The 18,227-nt window shown below is 54.7% G+C and overlaps 1 protein-coding gene and 1 pseudogene across 2 annotated transcripts; both read right to left on the bottom strand.

Annotated features, from left to right (window-relative positions):
• Nucleotides 1-1,579: 1,579 nt before the first annotated feature.
• On the bottom strand, nt 1,580-2,377 carry LOC146426297 (uncharacterized; annotated as a pseudogene).
• Nucleotides 1,580-16,383, bottom strand: MOB3A (MOB kinase activator 3A). 2 transcript variants are annotated; one of them, XM_085040868.1, is made up of 4 exons: nt 16,230-16,383; nt 5,509-6,051; nt 3,676-3,878; nt 1,580-2,793 (listed from the first exon to the last, which is right to left on the bottom strand). In XM_085040868.1, the coding sequence occupies exons 2-4, from the start codon at nt 5,924-5,926 to the stop codon at nt 2,764-2,766; spliced, it is 651 nt and encodes a 216-aa protein (XP_084896994.1). In that variant the 5' UTR covers nt 5,927-6,051; nt 16,230-16,383; the 3' UTR covers nt 1,580-2,763. The 2 variants fall into 2 exon arrangements, with proteins under 2 accessions (XP_084896994.1, XP_084896995.1); XM_085040869.1 differs by lacking the exon at nt 16,230-16,383 and adding an exon at nt 14,885-15,889.
• Nucleotides 16,384-18,227: the final 1,844 nt, after the last annotated feature.

The following is an 18,227-nucleotide window of genomic DNA, read 5'->3' as shown; positions in this document are numbered from 1 at the left end:
GCAGATCTGCAGAGCTGTTCTCTGGGCTCTCAGCAAAGCCTTTGTGATGCCTCTGCACCTCACCAGTGCCTCGGAAGATGAGAGATGAAAGTACTGAGGGATCCTGGTCACAGCTAAATCCCCTCAGCAGGCTGGGCTCAGCTCGGAGGGCTCAGCTTGGGCTGCTCAACCTGGAGGGCTCAGCACTGGGAACTCAGCCCTGGGGGCTGTTTGGGGTGCTCAGCCCTCGGAGCTCACAGCTGCCTGCTCCCTGCAGCACTCACAGCTGCAGCTCAGGAGCAAGTAAACACGAGATGAAAGCCTGGGGAGATGAAAGTGGGACTGGGGCTGCTGGGGCAGAGGCAGAGCGAGGCTGAGCTGTGACTCCACAGACCTGTCTGGACAACATCCTGCACCGCCGGGCTCAACCACCTCCAGCCCTGCCACATCTTCTCCCACAAAGGTGCTTTTCCTCCTCCTCCTCCTCCTCCCTAGGCTGAGCTGGTCTCGCATGGGAGCAGGCAAGTCTTTCCCCCAAAAAGGAAGGGGGCCCAAGGAAGGCAAGGCCCTCCAGCCCCGTGGGTCACAGCTAGTTGGGTGCCACACACCCCTGGACTCAGCACCCCCAGCACTCCAGGTGGGTGTGAAAAGGGGAAGCTGAGGACAGTGGCAGGAACTGCCCTGGCTCTGTGAGCTGCCCCAGCACTGCTCACCACCCACCTGCAGCCCCACCACAGCTCAGCACTTGGGGCCTTGCAGGTGTCCTGGTTTCAGCTGGGATAGAGCCAGTTCTCTCCCCAGCAGCCAGTACAGGGCCGTGTTTGGGATTTGGGATGAGAGTAACGCTGATAACACACCGATGTTTTGGTGTTGCTGAGCACTGCTTACCCTAAGCCAAGGACTTTGTGTGTCCCGTGCTCTGCCAGGAAGGAGGGGCACAAAACTGTGGGGAGCAGGGCTGGGACAGCTGACCCAGGCTGGCCAGAGGGATATGCCACACTAAGGAACAGCATGTTCTCCAGCTGAGCTGCACCCACAAACACTGGGAGAAGGGCTGGAGGGTGGTCCCAGCACCTCCAGTGTGCAGGGGAATAGGCAGGAGCTGGTGCTGCAGGCAGGGAACAGGAGCTACAGCTGGGGAACCCCTCACTCCCCTCCAGGCCAGGAAAACTATGTGCATCCCCTAAATGCAGAGTTTTTCCCAATTTAGTCCACCAGCCTCAACGGCTGCACCCCTGGCTCCTTCCCGTGGCAGCAGAGCCTCTTGGTGAGCTGGAATTCCCCTCCCTGCCCACTTCCAGGTGGGTGTCAGAGCCAGTCGAACAGCTCAACCCTCGGGTACAGGGACACTGCAGACACAAGTCAGGACAACCCCTGGCTGCTGGTCAGGCCCTACAGCCTCAGGAGCAGCACAGGGCTCGGAGCAGCCCAGACCTGGCACTTGGAGAGCAGGAGGAGCCCAACCAACCTGCCAGGAGCACACACCCACGAGCTCCCAGCTCTGCAGCACAATCCCCAAGGAGCCCAAACACCCGTGTTTGTTTTGCTGATGGGAAGGCTCTGACGAACGCGCAGTCACGAGACGCTCGGCGGCGGCGTGTGCTGTGTAAATACAACATAATTTATTGGTTCCATTGCAGAGCACGAGTGGTATTTGTACGAGTGTCCTAACGGCAGGACGAGAAACGAGAGTCACGTATGTACAGAGATTCCAGGGCACGGGAATGCTTTGTAAGGAAGAAGCAGTTAGTGGTGCAGTTTGGTCACTTACTGGTCCCCATAGCCTAGGTAGACCCACTACCTACCTGGGGCACTGCCAAGCTCTCCTCGTGCAAGCAGTGGGCAAGGCTGGGGAGCTCTGGCTGCACACCAGAGAATTTGGTCCCAGATGTGCACAGCTGGGCAGAGGTGCTGCTGGGGAACAGGGAGAAGGCTCCATACCCCAGCGGGATGTGGTCCCGGCAGGGTCAGCGTACCACGAGGGACAGGGAGGGAGGTGATGGAGGAGGATTCCCCGTGCCTGTCCCAACACTTTCCCTCTGCTGGCTCCCATGAGGAGCTGCCAGCGTGGATCTGTGTCCCCGTGGGGACAGTGCTGAGCCACAGCCGGGCTGTGTGTGCAGAGCTCAGTTCAGGGCCAGGCTGAGACACAAGGGCAGATTCCCATTCCAACAGCACGGGCTCCAACAGCAGCAGCCATGGGAGAAACCCCAGTCCCAGCTCGTTCAGAGGGAACACGACAATCAGGCCTTGGGGACAGGTGGGCACAAAGCAGCTCTGCCCCAGACCTGGACTCACAGCCCGTGGAGAGGTGCTGGTGGATCCACACCCTGAGGATCCATGTACACCAGCAATTCCTCCCCAGTCTGTACCCTGCTGCCTCCGGGTCTGGGAAATGTGTATTTCAAGGGAAGTACCGCTTCCATGGCAGCTCCAGCTCCATGACACAGCTCTGTCTGAAGCATCTGGCTCAGCTCACTCAGGGCACAGGGAAGAGGCAGCTCAGGGCAGCTCTTCCCCCCTCTGAGAGCCAACATTCCCATCAAGTGGCCCACAAAATATTTTCTTTCTTTTTTATAGAAATTACTATAAAAAACTAGTTAATCTAGAGCATCTTTAAAAAAATATTCCTGCAGTATCACAGTTTTACATTGAAACTCATTAAAAATATATAATTTCTTAAACGAAACGTCTCTGTTCTCCCCTTGAATCACGTCTCCAATGTGGGATTGGGGCTCGGAGTCCTCGGAAAAGGTGCCGAGGTGGGAGCAGGAAGGTCTGAGCTCAGTGGCACATCCGGGAGGTCATTTCCTTCTGTCAAAGGGACAGAGAAGACAAGGGACTGTGAAGGAGGATCCAGGCTGCCAGGTGAAGGTGTGGATGAAAAAACCCCCTGTGCTGAGCTGTCAGTACCCTCCTCAAGCATGGGGTGACACTGCTGCCCACAGCTCCAGTTTGGGCAGGGCTGTGCTCCTCCCACCATTCCCATTCCCAGGACATCCCAGTCACATGCTGAGTCCCAGGTTCCTGACAGTCACACTGCAAGGCCAACTGGTCCTGAATTTGGGTAACCAGCTTTGGAAGAGAATCACTGAATGCTTAAGGTTGGGAAAGACTCCCAAGATCATTGAGTCCAACCATTACCCCACCACTGCTGTGTCACCCATAAACCATGTCCCCAGGTGTCACATCCACATGTTTTTTGAGCACTTCCAGGGATGGTGACTCCAACACTGCCCTGGGCAGCCCCTTCCAATGCCTGTCCCACCCCTTCAGTGAAGAAATTTTCCCTTATATCCAATCTAAACCTGCCCTGGTACAGCTTGAGGACATTTCCTCTTGCCCTGTCGCTTGCTCCCTGGGACAAGACTGAGCCCCCTGGCTGCCCCCTCCTGTCAGGAGTTGTGCAGAGCCAGAAGGTCCCCCCTGAGCTTCCTTTTCTTCAGGCTGAGCTCCTTTCCCAGCTCCCTCAGCTGCTCCTGGTGCTCCAGACCCTTCCCAGCTCCATTCCCTTCCCTGGACACGCTCCAGCCCTTGATGTCTTTGTTGGAGTGAGGGACCCAAAAGTGACCCCAGGATTTGAGGCGAGGTGGAGCTTTCTGAGAAGGAACCAGAGCCCTCTGTGACTCCTCCAGCCCTGTGCAGGCCACAGACCCCAACAGCCCCACATGCACCTCAGCCCACCCCGGCACTCACCAGGGGCTCCAGCTCCTTGGTGTCTATGAGATTGAACTCTTTCACAAAGTAGTAAAAGTGCTTGTAGCAGGTGTTCACGTGGGCCTCGGAGCCCATCTGGGTGATCCTGTCGAAGTGGTGGATGTACACATGGACAAAGACCCGGAAGAGCCTGGAGAGAATCTTCTTCACCACCGGGAGGAAGTTCTTGGGGAAGGGAGTACCTGGGAGGAAAGAGTGGCCTTGAAAAACCTTCGGTCTAGTTAAAACTGGTTGCTTGGGGCTAAAATAAATTGGTAAAATGCACAGATTGAGGCAAAAGCACTTCTGTCCCTGGTAATTTCCAGTTCTCCTCTCCTTTTTCCTTTCCTTTGGATCAGATTTTTCAAAGCACAGATTTTTTTAAGTGACAGAGTAATGCACTGCTGTGACTGAAAACAGAGCCCACACTCCCAGCAGTTGTATCAGAGTTTTCTTCCACTCCTGTTTGATGTATTTATATAAACAGTGCAAAACACCAGATACAACCAAGCAACTTCCCAAAGGAAAGGACTGGTGCTGTTCACTCCCCAGTTATCCCTTGTTTTGGTACATCTTTAGCTCTTCAGTTAAAAATTAAAGCTGTTAAGGTCCTCTTTGAAGGCCTCAGGTCTGTGTTTGGCTGGGCCCCTGCAGCATGGCAGTCTGGCCATGCAGCCACCTCCATGGGATATCAGGGTGTAAAGTTCACACCGTTTCTGGAGAAACGAGGACGAGTTAAACCCTTTCCTCGCTCTGCCAGAGCTGCAGTGTTTCAGTCAGTGTTAAGGGATCTGGTAAAAGCTGAGCAGAAGACAATAACAACTGAAAAAACCCCAAACCACAGCCCTCGTGCTGTCGGAAGTGCGTCTTGCAGCCCAGAACAGAACCCACACCCCCAGTGTGGTCCCCTGAGAACTGCAGCAGAGTCCGTGCAGCACCAGGAGGAATGGCTGGGGAGGGCTTGGTGCTTCAGCTGTCTCAAAACTGGCTCCCCTCCCCTCTCTGGCCACTCCACACCAGGTTTAAGCAGCATTTTGGCACACTGGATGATCCCTGTGGATGCTTGAGAGGCAGATGTGCCCTAAGTAGTGGCCAACTGCATCCCATCAGAGCTCCAAAGGGATGAACACCGGGGCAGGAGGGAGGGAAGTGAGCTCTGCTGCACCTTATCGCCTCCATCCCAGAGATGGAAGCTCTGCATAGGCTCAGCTGTATTTACCTGATGATTTAGAGACAAAATTCTTCCATCTTCATCACAAAATAAAACCCAACAGCTGTCCCAAAGCTGAGTTTGCATATGGAGACTGAGGTGTGTTAGGCCAAATTCCTGTTTTTACAGCCCTAGCAGTAGATGACACATGGCCCTTCCCTTCACGTGCCAGCATCTCACCCCGCAGGAGGGGCAGAGACAGAGGCAGCCAGTGTGGCCTCTAATAACAAAGGTGGTGATTATGGCACGTGGCACCATCACCAGGTGACACAGAGCTGTGCCTTGGACCTGGGCTGGCCATCAGCTCCCAGACAGCCATCCTGCATCCAGCATGAGCCACTCCAGAGCCACCTCAGAGACTCACTGCTGCAAGGGCAGCCTCCTGTTTCACTGCCTCGAGGTATCTATAACTCCCACTGGGATCTGGTACAGCTCTTGGTATTTTAGCACTGCAGAGGAGCTGGGAAGAGCTCAGTGCACTGCTCACCTCTGAGCAGCACAGAAACAGCTCTGTTACAGGGATCAGCGGTGCTGCAGCATCTCCTGGAACAGCAACAGGGGCTCCAGGAGAAGGCTCTGTGCCCACCAACCTCCCTCCAGCCCCAGCCAGGACCTGAACTCACCGACATTGGTGGGGAAGATGTCCTCGTTGTTGATCTGCACCTCGATCCAGTCCATGAGCAGGTTCATGTACTGGGGCGCCGACAGGGCCGTGGGTTTGCGGTACTTGTGCTCGTCCTGCCACCGGTACTCGTACTTGGGGCCCCCCGACATGACGGGGCAGGACTGCTCCGTGCAATAGTCACTGATGGTGCCGTAGATGAGGTTGATGCGGTTGAAGAAGTCCACGACGTGCACGGCCACCCAGTCGTTCTGCTCCTCGCCCGGCGGCAGCTGCACGGCCACCTTCAAGTCCAGGCCGGCGTTGAGCGAGGCTTGGGCCTTCTTGTGCAGCTCAAAGCGCTGAGTGCCCGGCTCGAACTTGCGCTTGGGCCGGAAGGTTTTGTCTTTATTGAACACTTGCTTTAGAGCGTGGGACATTTTCCTCCTCTTGCGTCTCTTTCAGGCCCGCAGCGGTGACAGCTGGAGGTGCGGCCACTTCCCGGGGCAGGGCTGGGGTGACTCTGATCTTCACAGAAACCTCCCTCTGCTCATCTGGTCCTGATCTGCAACATAGCACAGAAGGGCAGCGATTAGGAGCAGCTCTCTCAACAGGAAACCTTGTCTAAATCCCATAGGAAGAGATCTGGGATGCCATCTGGGCTCTCGCCCCACATCTGAGAAGGGGGGGAGCCCATGGCAGCTTTCCTTCCTCCCCCTTCCCTTCCCTTCCCTAGCTGGAGCAGAGGCTTGGCTTGGCTGGAGGAGTGACCTGATATGAATGGAGTCACCTCCTGACCTGTTCATGTGGGAATGAGGGAACAGACCCCACAGCCATGGGAGGGGACTGCCACTCACCCCGACATTGCCACGCCATGAGAACCCAACCCTGAAGAAATTCCATCACCTGCTTGCTTCCAATGCACCAACAAAGAAGGGTAAAACCAGCTGGGTTTCACCCAGATCCCATTTTTCACCTATGCATCCCCACTTTGGGAACAAGGCCAGGTCATGCCAGCCCACAACACAGTTCAGAGCTGCTGCCAGACATCCCCCACCAAACCAGCCACTGAAAGTCAGAGACAGGAACCAAGGGGTGGAGTGGAACGAGAAGAAGAAGTCACAGCTCAGGCACCCGGAAAGCAAATATCCTGAAATAACACCAGCCCTGAGAGCAGCCACAGCCTCTTCTGCAGGTGCACACAGACCATAAACATATTTTTCATTTCAGTTTACAAGTTGAAAACTGGAAGACGAGGGAAAGTTCATCTTCCTCTTCCAGCCTGCTGAAAAGAATCAACTCCAAGGGTGAGACACAAGTTGAGATCTGAAGGGATGCTGACGAGAAACACAGGTCTGTTTATCTGTAGCTAATTATACCTCCTTTGTTCCCACATCAAGCCCCTTGCAGAATTTGTGTCAGGGTGCTCTTTGATGGGAGCTTAAGGCAGAAAGCTTTGTGTACCAAAAATACTATTTTACATGTGCTGGACAGAGAAATGAATAAAGTAACAGAAATTAAGCTGATGCCTTAAATAGCATAAATAAGTTTCCATAATTTCATACGCAATCAAGAAAAAAAAAAACCCTTTCCCAAACAGAATCCACTTAGATTTACATGAGGCCACAGTGTTGTTCCAACAGGTAAATAGTGTCCTCAGATGCTGGCAAGCACATCCCAAACTCAAGGTCATGACTACCATGGCTGCAATCGAGCCCGTCCTCTAGCAGATGCGGCAATGCTAATCAGCAGTTCTTCTCTGGAGAAAGATTAAAAAGCTTTAAAGCCAAGGCCTCTTGTTTCCTTATTTAATTACAGTGAGGAAGAAACCCCAAACCACTGCAGTTCACCCCACTAAGAACAGGCTCAACGTTTCCTGCGGGAATGGGCTCAGTAACCTCTTCCGGGCAGGAGCTGAGAGATCCCAACTCAACATGGGCTATGACGAGTTGGGAGAAACCCTCAAAGCATTTTAATGTGGTTCAGTGAGATCCACCCTGGGCTGTGGGGTGAATCCACAGCAGATACTTCATCAGGGAACAGTATGGGTTGGAAAGGACCTTCAAGACCATCCAGTTCCAACCCCCTGCCATGGGCACGAACACCTTCCATGGGCAAGGACACTTCCCGCAAGACCATGTTGCTCCAAGCCCCATCCAACCTGGCCTGCCTCTTCCAAAACAGCTGCTGTGACGCCATGAGCCACCTCGGGGGAGGCAAACCCAGCACAAACCCCTGGCAGACGTGTCCTTTAGAGTGTGATCCCACCCCAGACGTGGCAGAGGAAGAAGTGAAGGGTGTGGAGGGACAGCTGAGCAGTGCTGGTTACCGGGAGCTGTGTCACAGCCTGGCCACATCCTGCAGCAGAGCCGGAAGCTCCAGGGACTGCGCCCACCCCAAAGCCGAGGCACAACCCCCATGGAACCAGCAATGTGGGCAGCAGGTGCTGAGGCTGCTGCTATCGCCAGCAGAAAATCCAGGGAAGCACTTGCACGCGATGAGTTCCCCACACTGGAGATGGAGGAAAGCACGTCCTCTCACACAAGAAACCACAAAGCAGCAGCAGCAGCACCGCCCTCCCCGCGGCTCCCTGGAGCACCCGCAGCATCCCTGGTGCAGTGTGACTCCATCCCTGCTTCTCTTCTGGAGGATCTGCACTGCAGGGCCTGGCAGGGATGAGAATGGGTAAAACCCAACCGTAAAACTGAACATACCCCGGTCTTGGCCACACACAGCAAGAAACAAACACCGACCACTTTTTACATTTGAGCAGGATGGAGAGACTTTTCATAGAATCCCAGAATATCCAGAGTCAGAAGGGACCCATAGGGATCATCGAGTCCAACCCCTGACCCTGCACAGACACCCCAATAATCCCACTCTGGGCATCCCTGGCACCATTGTCCAAACACTTCTGGAGCTCTGGCAGCCTCAGGGCAGAGACCATTCCCTGGGGAGCCTGGGCAGTGCCCCAGCAGCCTCTGGGGGAAGAACCTTTCCCTGAGATCATCCCAAGCCTGACCCAGCTCCAGCCATTCCCTGGGCTCCTGTCCCTGTCCCAGAGCAGAGCTCAGCCCCTGTCCCTCCAGCTCCCCTCGGGAGGAGCTGCAGCCCCCGAGGAGTCTCCCCTCAGTCTCCTCTGCTCCAGCTGAACAAGCCAAGTGCCCTCAGCCACTCCTCAGACCCTTCCCCAGCTCCGTGTCCCTCCCTTGGACACTCTCTAACAGCTTTAGATCCTTCTGATCTTGTGGTGCCCAAAGTGCCCCCAGCTCTCCAGGTGAGGCTGCCCCAGTGCAGAGCAGAGCAGGAAAATCCCTCCCTGGCCTGGTGCCCCCAGGACACAGTGGCCCCTTGGGCTGCCAGGACACAATGGGGACTCAGATCCAACCTGCCTCCAACCAGGACCCCCAGATGCTTTCCCACGGTGCTGCTCTCCAGCTGCTCCTTCCCTAGTCTGTCCCTGCATCCAGGGCTGCCCTGTCCCAGGGCAGGATCCAACACTTGCCCTTGTCACGTGTCACACCGCTGGGGACTTCCCAGCCCTCACATTTGTCAGGGTCTCTGTGCATGACAGAGTTTAGTCGGTATCGAGGCAGTACTCGTCCTACAAACAAATTCCTGATCCTGTGCAGACATCATCCCTAAGAACTGGGGAGCTCAACACGGCAGCAATTGTCTCTCAGACGATTCAGCATCTGTGTGAAGCATTAGCAAAATGAGTAGCTGAGACATCAAGCAGATGCAGCCTATTTAATTATGGTCTCTGACTGCAATGAGCTAAAAGAAACATTTAGCTCTAGGAAAAAAAAATAAAAATAAAGAGGCACAGAGACCAAAGCATCCCTGACATTGCTCGGAGATGATATCATCTGTACAACACCTACTTCCACAGGCAGGAGTCACAGCTGACACCGCCCCCGCACACAAGGGAAAGGAAAGGTTAGGAACAATTGGCAAATGGGACATGCAAAGCACCTGGATGGTATCTGCAAGCTTTCAAGGTGAGGGGGAAAACCACTCCTGCCCAAACAAATCTCAGTACATTTGGTTGCCTCCTCCTTTCAGTCAGCCAAGTTCACAGCAGATGTCATTGGTGTTCCGAAAGGACCTTGACCATCGCTCAGGATCAGAGCCCATGACCCCCGTGGGCTGCCAGGAGCACAAACACACCTCCACCTCATCCCAAGGACACAGGAAGAGCAGCTCTCTACTATCCTGGACTTGCCTGCCACGGAGTCTCAAGGCCTGGCCCTCCCTTCCCCTCCCATCCCAAAAGCTCCTTTTCTCTGACTCCCTGCTTATGCAGCTCCAGTGCTGTGCTGGTTTTGCTGCCAGGGCTGCTGGGCACTGTGCTGCCATTCCTCTTCCCTCACCAGGAATGGTGGATCATGTGGACCTGCCTTCCTCTAACACCAGGCTCCAGGCAGAGGAAGCCCAGGTGGCTGCTTCCCAACTCCTGGTCACTTTTAAAGGCAGCTCAGAGTCTGGAAGAGGGAAGAGTCACCTTCTCCAAAACACCGTGAAACTGCCTCCCCATGTGCCCTCCTGCAGCCATACCGAGGCTTTCCAGGAGCAAGCAGAGTTCCCGACAGATCCTGCCCTCCCCACAGAGGCAGAATGGCCCGGAAAGAACTTCAGGAGTCCCATGACTGCTCCATCAGTGCCAGCCCCAGCAGCACTCTGTGCTCCCCTCTGCTGCCCACACTGTGCAGCCAGGGGAAAGCCAGCAAGCGAGGGGAAAACCAGCAAGGGAGCAGTCAGCAAGCTCCTACCTGCGTTCCTGGCCTCAGCAGGTCACTCCTGCAGAGGCTCAGCCCTGCTCTGCACTCTCTGTCAGCACTGGCAGGCGCCAAGGCCAAGCTTCCTTTTTCAAAAGAGGGTAAAAAACCTCCCTGTTTGCTTCATGGGCGGCCGCAAGCCGGAGGCTCTGCAGCTGGGGAGGGGTCAGACACTTCCCTCCCCATGACCCCAGTGCTGGGGCAGCCACATCCTGCTGCCTCTGGTAAAACAGCCCTTCAGCACAGCCCAGGGAGCAACACAGATCTTAAAATCATGGATTTATCCAGTTCCTTTTCGAGGCAGCCAGGCTGCTGTCCTGGCATCCCACCGAGCCCAGCTGCTCATAACTGCACCCTTGGGTGGGCAGCCTGTCACAGCCACTGTGCCCCCACAGCTCCCCAGAGGAGAGGAAAGCCACAATCCTGCTTCCCCCTGAGCCATTCCCAGTACTCTTAATGCCAGGCCAGAGTTCCCAACACAGGACACAATACCACCCGACTGATAAAGCCATCCTGATAAAGGTATTTTGGATGCACTGAGCATTTCAAGTAAAAACAAATTTACCGAGTGAGAAAGAGAAGAAAAGCAGCTCCAAACAGGCAACTTGTACAAAACAGCAGAGACAGATGCACACACACATTTTTTTCATAATTCCACCCCCCTCCTTTTACAAATCCCTTCCCACAGCCATTCTGCACTAGCTCAGTGTCTCGGGACAGGATGATCCTGGTTTTCTCCGATCAAAGGAGAGATTTTAATACAGAGAGCAGGGACCAGAACAATCCTGGCAGCCACACGGCACTAATGGCAGCCAGCTCCTGTGCCTCCAGAGCCAGTCTGGCAACAAACGAGAGCTTGTCTTCCCGGGATGAGACCTCCAGATGCTATTTTGAATGGATTTGTGATACGAGGAGCGAAGGTCTGCCCCGTGCTTACCTCCGGCAGGGCAGGGCAGGGCGAGGAGGGCTCAGTGTGGCTGCAAGGCACCCCTGGCCATTCATAATCCCAGCCAGCCGGCACTTCCACGTCAGCCGCTTCCTGTCTGGCACCAGCTCCAGCCTCCCGGCCCGGGGAGCTGCCAATGTTTTCCCAAAAGCTAATCCTTCCCCTCTGCAAGCTCTGTCTTTCCTCCCGCAGGATCACTCCATGGTGCTGCAGGAGAGCTGAGACACAGCCCTTACCTTCGGCATCGCCTTCCTCATCCATCCCAGCAGCAGAAGCTGCTTGGAAGTTTCTGGAGAAGGAGCAGCTCGACCTGGCCCAGCTGCACCTCCAGCCCCAGCCCAGGCACACACAGCCCCAGTTCGTTCTGCTGCTCTGCAGGAAAACATTCACATTTTTCTCTTGGAAAGTGCTTTAGCAGCAGCCTTCGCAACCAAAGCCAAACACGGGCACACTGGAAATGCTGAATTCCCAAGGTTTGGGCAAACAAAGAGCCTTTTGTCTTTCACCACAGTCAGCTTTAAGAAGGTCCTGCCTGTCGCCAGCCACCTCCAGGCCCTGCTATTCCAATCTGCTGCACAATTTGGAAATTCCCAAGTAAGAAACTGTACAGACACCAGTTCTCCTGGGACTTCCCATGTCTCCTGGGACTTCCCACGTCTCTGGGCCTTTCCCGGAAAGAGGGTGGCTTAGGAGAAGGGAAGAGGTTGGTTTAGGAGCAGGACAGGCTCTTTACACATCTCCAAGCTATGGAGAGGCAGAGCCCATCTGCAAGACCATGTGCATGAGAAAAGGAAAAAGTATAATAAAAGACCAAAAATAGCTATCCTGGGCTTTAACCGGCGTCTCCTCTGCCCCTGCAAGGCTGAGCATTCCAGCCAATCCTAAAGTCAAGTTAGTTTATGGAATAAAGGGAAAATCCTTGTTAAATAAGGCATGGCTGGGATAGCAGAAGGCCCAGTGGAGGTGAGAGGAGCTCTGGCAGAGCCCATCCAAGAGCTGCAGGTGGGAATGCTGCTGCATGGAGCAGGTAGCCCAGGTCAGCCAGCAGTGAGACATCAGCATCCATCCCAGGCAGATGGATGAACAGGGAGTTTATTGCTCGGCTCCATGCTCAGGATTTACATCCAGACCATGGGCAGTGACAGGAGGGACATTACGGGTGACACTGCTCACACTGCACAGGGATGCTGAGGGACAGCAGGTCAGGGAGCAGGGCATGAAGAGGCTGGAAAACCCAGTCTGCCAGGGGAGAGGGAAGGCAAGAAACCCAAATTTCCAGTGTGGTTTGTCCCCCTGGCCTTTCTCCCCACAGCCACAGAGAGAGAAAAGCCACACGAGAAAGTAAGCTCTGTAAAATGTCCCCTCCTGCTTCACTCCCCAAAGGGGAAGGTCAGACAGCAGATGCTGCAATTTTCAACTGTTCCAGTGGAACAGCAGTGACTGCAGGGAGCCCCACGGAGCCCCGGGTGTTACTGACTCAGGGCCAGCCCTGCTGCCTCTTACGTGACATCTGCATCCATTGCAATGTCAGAGCCCGCTGCTGGAAGGGTTCCACGGATCCGGCCGGGATGGGGCTGCGTGTGGAGGCAGAGCTAATCCGCTGCAGGCTCTGTGGGGCTGCGCTAAGCTGACAAGCTGGGTCACGACTCCAACACGCAGGTTAACTGCACACACAAGTATTTCCAGGATAAAGCATGGTCAGTGATGGCATGGTAGAAGCAGCTCCCTCTTTTCCAGGGCTCAGGGCAGCCTGATCCTTTGGGAAGGTCTCTCGCTGTCCCCACCACAGGGCTGGAAGGGCAGGGTGATGTTTATCAAGCCCCAGCTGAGCTATGCATCTCTCCCTGCTTGTGCAGGCTCTGTACTGTCCTCACTGAATAGGGATACTTTTGAGCCCACAGCACTCCCACTTCCTCTAACTTTGGGATCTGCCTGCACCCAACACAAAGGTAACATCAGCATGGAGCCTGAAATTTGCATTGGGATGATAACATGACTACAGCACCATTCTAACAGTGGGCTGAGATCCCAGGAAGTGTGGGATCACACCCCAGGGCTGAGCCGGAGCACGAGCTGGCCACACGGCCAGCCTTTCCCAGAGCATGGATAATCCCAGGGACAAACACCCCTTTTCCCCACGTTAATGTCATGCATTGGGATGAAGGGCAGGATTGTTTCTTGCTGACAGCAGAGGCCCACGAGACCTCTCCTGCCCTGGTGGGAGATAAGGCAGTAACTCAATCCCTTAGCACAGCTCCAGGCATGGAGTGAACCCATAGATGTGGAGCTAGAGACCACCTCAACACCAACCACATCACACAGATGTGGTTGAGAGGAAAGAGAAGGAAGCACAGGCAGCCAGACAACAGACCCAAGAGAGGCCTGCAGAAAATACAGGGCCTTTCAGTGCAGCCACAGGGCCAGCTCAGCTCCTGCTGCAACCTCAGCCATGGTCTGGGTGGCTCCAGCTCATCTCCTGTCCCATGGATTTCCTGGAATCAGCACAGGGTCACAAATGACAGTGTCTGGCAGCATCACCACAGCTGCCTCATCTCACATTGACCCAACACCAGCACCAGCTCCTTGGGACCTCAGCCAGGTTTCCTGGAGGAAGTCAAAGCTATCACAGTATGATGGATTGTTTTGTTCTGGCTTTGCCCACTTGCAAAAGTTGTTGTTTTGTTGGGTTTTTTTCTGGCCTTCACTGCCTCCATCCTTTCCTCTGCCCTCCCTGTGTGCTTCATCTACCCAGAGCAACATCCACCCCATTTCACCAGGAGCAGAGCAGCACTTCTACCACACCACCAGCTCCAGAGGGAAGCAAGCAGCAGATGAAACCAGGCCTCAGGGATAACTCTGCCTCCCAGGGGCATCTGGAAAAAGCAGGATGAAGGTGCAGCCTAAGGTGCACTCTTTATTGACAGCATTAGCTGGATATTACGTATTCCTAGAGATAAGCTGCTAAATCTCCAGCAAAGCTGGTTCTGGATCCACTTACAGCAGCATTTATGGCTCAAGAACCAGAAAATACTTCCCTGTCTTACTAGAAATCAAAACTCAGAAGTTGAAAGCAATTCCCTTCCCAGACCTGTGGGCAGGACTGGGATGGTTTTGCAATCTCTCTGCTCTGACCCCAGATACTTTCACTGCTCACAAGGGACATTTTCCCTTTTAGTGTGGCCATGGAGATCCCTGTCCCTCACACAGGAGCAGGAGTGACCAAGCACAGCACAGACCCAGCCAGTCTGACCTCTGAAATGGGACAAAATCACCTCACCGCAGTGTGCAGGGTACTTCTCATCCTATCACTGGAAGGGCCACGCTGGATGTGGACAAGGAAGCAGCTGGCAAACAGCTCCAGAGGCAGCTGAAGTGTGGCAGGAGAACTTTGCTCCGGATGCTGAGTCTACTCCAAGCTCCCCAAGCCTTGGCCAAGCCCATGGGAGAGCCCATTTCCATGTCTGATGCCTGTGGAGCCCCACATGTCCAACAGAGCATCCCAGGAGCTGCAAGGTGAGCCAGGCACAGGGAACCAGCTCCCTGCTCAGCACCTGGACTTGGCTCTTCATTGCTAACCAAAAGCTCCAGGTTTTGCCACCACTGGCAAGAAATCCCAATGCTCCTCTCCCTCCTTCTGGGGATTTTGAAGAGTCATAAGATCATCGCAGGCTCACCTCACAGCAAGTCACTAAGACAGAAAGTGAATCTGAAACATGGGATCCACAGTCCAGGGAACAGCCATAGACAAACAGGGAGCTGGATGTGAGCCTAAAGTTGGGAAAGGAAGCAGAGTGCAAGGACAAAGCCCTGGGGACTGTGATAAACAGGTGGCTGGGGAAGTTTCACATCTCCCAGCAAAAATCCCTCCCTGCCCTGCAACTTGGCAGCAGATTTCCAGACCAGAAAGGGGCTTTTAACAAGGGATGGAAATCCAGAAAGTGTAGCCACTCTGCAGCTCCAAGCTCTAAGAAAAGGGAACTCTGCCTTTCACTAGCACTGACAGAGATGCTTTCCCCAAACATCTGCGCTGGACACTGAACAACTCCATATCCCTTGTCCTCTCTCTCCAGAGGACTTGCTGCCCTTTCCTTTTGCCTGTCCTTCTCATACAGCTTTCTTTGAAGGAGCTGAGCTTGCTGTGCTGCAGATCAGAGCAGAAACAGCTCTGTAAGATCAGGATTCCTGAGCCCGCAGCAAGAGACAGAAGCAGAGCAAGAGTCTGCTTTCAAGTTCTGCTGACAAGTTCTCCCTCATGACAGCTGAGCCGTGCCTCACCATGACCTGAAAAAAAACCGGAAAATTCCCCATTCCCCGACCAGTTTAGAGACTGATAGGTTTGAACTTCAGAGCTATGACTTTACCTATGGCAGAAACACACTCCAACTGGGCTGGAGAAAGTCGGGGGGAGAGGTGGGATAAAACAGGGAAGTTGCACTGTAACTTCACGGTTGTGTCATCAAACCCCTTGCTCTCTACGATGGTTTTTCTTCCCCTCCATATGAATTTTTGGGTTGCTCACGAATCCTGCAGCAGGTCAGGGGAGGGGGCTGTGCCTACCAGCCAGGGCTCTGCTCGGAGATGTCCCATCTAAGGGGTTCCTCCTCCGGGCCAGGCCAAGACAGGCAGATCCACGCCTCGATCCACGCTCTGACCCATCTGATCCCCGCCCTGCCCACGCCGGGGGCTCCGCGCTCTCCCGAGGGCCTCAGGCTGGGCCGCGGCCGCCATCGCCCCCCGCCCACACCAACACTCACAATTAACGCCCACAGCGGGCAGAAGGCGGCCGCCGCTCAACAGGTCCCGTCCCATCTGGTCAAGGCGGGGAGGACCCGGCCCGGCCGGGGGGACGCGGACAGCGGGGCTGGAGGGACACGTGGGGACGGCCGGGGACACGCGGCCCCCGCCAGGGCCCCTTCCCCCGGAGGCCCCTCCGAGCCCGTCCCGCAGGGCTCTCCTCCCTCACACCCCCGTGCCTCTCGCACCCCCCGTGTCCCCTCACACCTCCCCCGTCCCCCGCACCTGCCGGGCCGCGCTCCCTCAGCGGCGGACGCGCACAGCTCCGCGGGCCGCAGCACTCCCTCAGCCCGTCCGCAGCACGCCCCGCGCCGCCGCCGCGCTCCCGCCGCTCTCGCGCCCTCCCGCGCGCCGCCAGCTGCCGGCGCTACTTCCTCTTAAAGGGGCCGCGCCCGGCAGCGCCTGCCCCGCCCACGGGAGGGAACGGGGGACGGGCCGGGGGAGGGGAAAGGCACGGCGGATGTGGGTGGGGAGACAATTCGTGTTTTAGTGTAGTTTTCAAATTTTATTCTAGTTTCTTTTACTCCCTGTTCTTTTATTCTATTTCAGTATTTTCTTTTACTTTATTTTGTTCTACTTATTTTATCCTATTTTATGTTCTTTTGTTCTATTTTATCTTATTTTTCTACATTTATTCTATTTTATTTAACTTTCTATTTTATTTTCTATTTTCTGGTTTTCTATTTTATTTCTCTCTTTTATTCTATTTTAATTTTCTTGTCTATTCGCTTTTATTTACTTTCAATTTTCTTTCTTAAAATCTGTTTTCTTCTGTTGTGTTTTATTATTTTTCTTTTATTCTATTTATTTTCTCACTTTTATTCATTTTCCCCTTTTATCTCCTTCTATTTTATTTGTTCTCTTCTATTCTATTTATTTTCTTCTGTTAAATGAACAGAGGCAGCTGAAGGGACCTGCCCAGAACTTGAAGGTCACCAAAAGGAGAAGTGGCCGGGAGCAGCCCCTGCTTCAAAGGGAACTTCTCACAAACCTGAGGATGGAAATCCCTGGGAAGCCCAAAACCAAACGGGTGCCAAAAGTTTGCTGTTCGTCACACCCTGCAGAGTTCCCTCCCCTCTCCCCAGGGTCCTCCATGCCAAAAACCAACACTCCTGGCTGGCAGCCTGGAGTTCTCCATTCCAGGTGCCCCACAGCCTTCCCAGACCCCAATTCACCCCCTGGCTGGTCACAGCTCATCCCCAGGGTGGTCACAGCTCATCCCCAGCCCATCTGCACGGCACAACTCGGGGTGAAGCTCCAGCTCCTCGGGGATTCTGCTGCACTGTGAGCTGGCACAAGCTCACAGCAGCAGCTTGGATGCTCCTGCAGCGCAGCTGATCTCACTGCTGCTCCCGGGAAAACCAGAGCTCTGCTGCAGCAGCCGTGGGGCTCCCTGGCTGGATTCCTTCGTGGGCAGATGATGCTGTGCCCCAGGGCAGGAGTGCCAGGTTCACAGGCAACTCCTGCTCACAGAATCACGGAATAGAGGCTGGGAGGGAGCACTGGAGCTCACCTGGCTCAGCAGGGTCCTCTGAGTGCATGACCTAGGATTGCATCCAGGTGGCTTTTGAGGAGCTCCAGGGAAGGTGACTCCACCACCTCTCTGGGCAGCCTGTGCCCAGTGCTCAGTCACCCACAGGGCAAAGTTCTCCCCGCTGCTCAGGTGGAATTTCCTGTGTTCCAGTTCCTTCCCTTCACCTCTGATCCTGTTGCTTGGCCCCAGCCTCTGACTACTCCCGTGAAGCACTTTATATATACAAATCCATCTATCTCCCTATCCATCTCTGCTCCTCTCCATGCTACAGCCCCAGCTCCTGCAGCCTTTCCTCACAAGAGATGCTCCATCCCCTCATCATCCTCACAGCCCTGCTCAGGCCCCACTGCAGCAGCTCCATGGCCTGAGGAGCCCAGAACTGGACACAGCACTGCAGCTGAGCCCCACTAGGGCAGAGGAAGGGGCAGGATCAGCTCCTGTGTCCCACTGCCAATGCCCCTCCTAACACAGCCCAGGATCACACCTGACCCTCAGTTCAGTTCCTGTGGCTCATTTAACACTTGAGGTTTGCTCCAAGCACTTCCTGGGTTGGAGTTTGCTGTTGTTTTCACTGCATTTCATCAGATTTGTTCAGTCCCCACCCCACAGCAGGTTGATGGATGCTTCCTGTGCAGCAGGAGCTCGTCTGCCAGCAATGGGGCCAGCAACTTACTGGGCTTTTCCCAGTG

Source organism: Lichenostomus cassidix, chromosome 28, assembly GCF_008360975.1.
Source record: "Lichenostomus cassidix isolate B80296 chromosome 28, HeHo_3.0, whole genome shotgun sequence".
Taxonomy (NCBI): Eukaryota; Metazoa; Chordata; class Aves; order Passeriformes; family Meliphagidae; genus Lichenostomus; species Lichenostomus cassidix.
This window is presented reverse-complemented; position numbering and strand designations above follow the sequence as displayed.

Excerpts from the sequence above, each read along its gene's own strand:
- MOB3A (XM_085040868.1), bottom strand. The coding sequence starts at position 5,926 with ATGTCCCACGCTCTAAAGCAAGTGTTCAATAAAGACAAAACCTTCCGG. Across the intron at positions 3,879-5,508 it reads CATCTTCCCCACCAATGTCG|GTACTCCCTTCCCCAAGAAC; the intron begins GTGAGTTCAGGT and ends CTTTCCTCCCAG. Across the intron at positions 2,794-3,675 it reads CCAAGGAGCTGGAGCCCCTG|AAGGAAATGACCTCCCGGAT; the intron begins GTGAGTGCCGGG and ends TCCCTTTGACAG.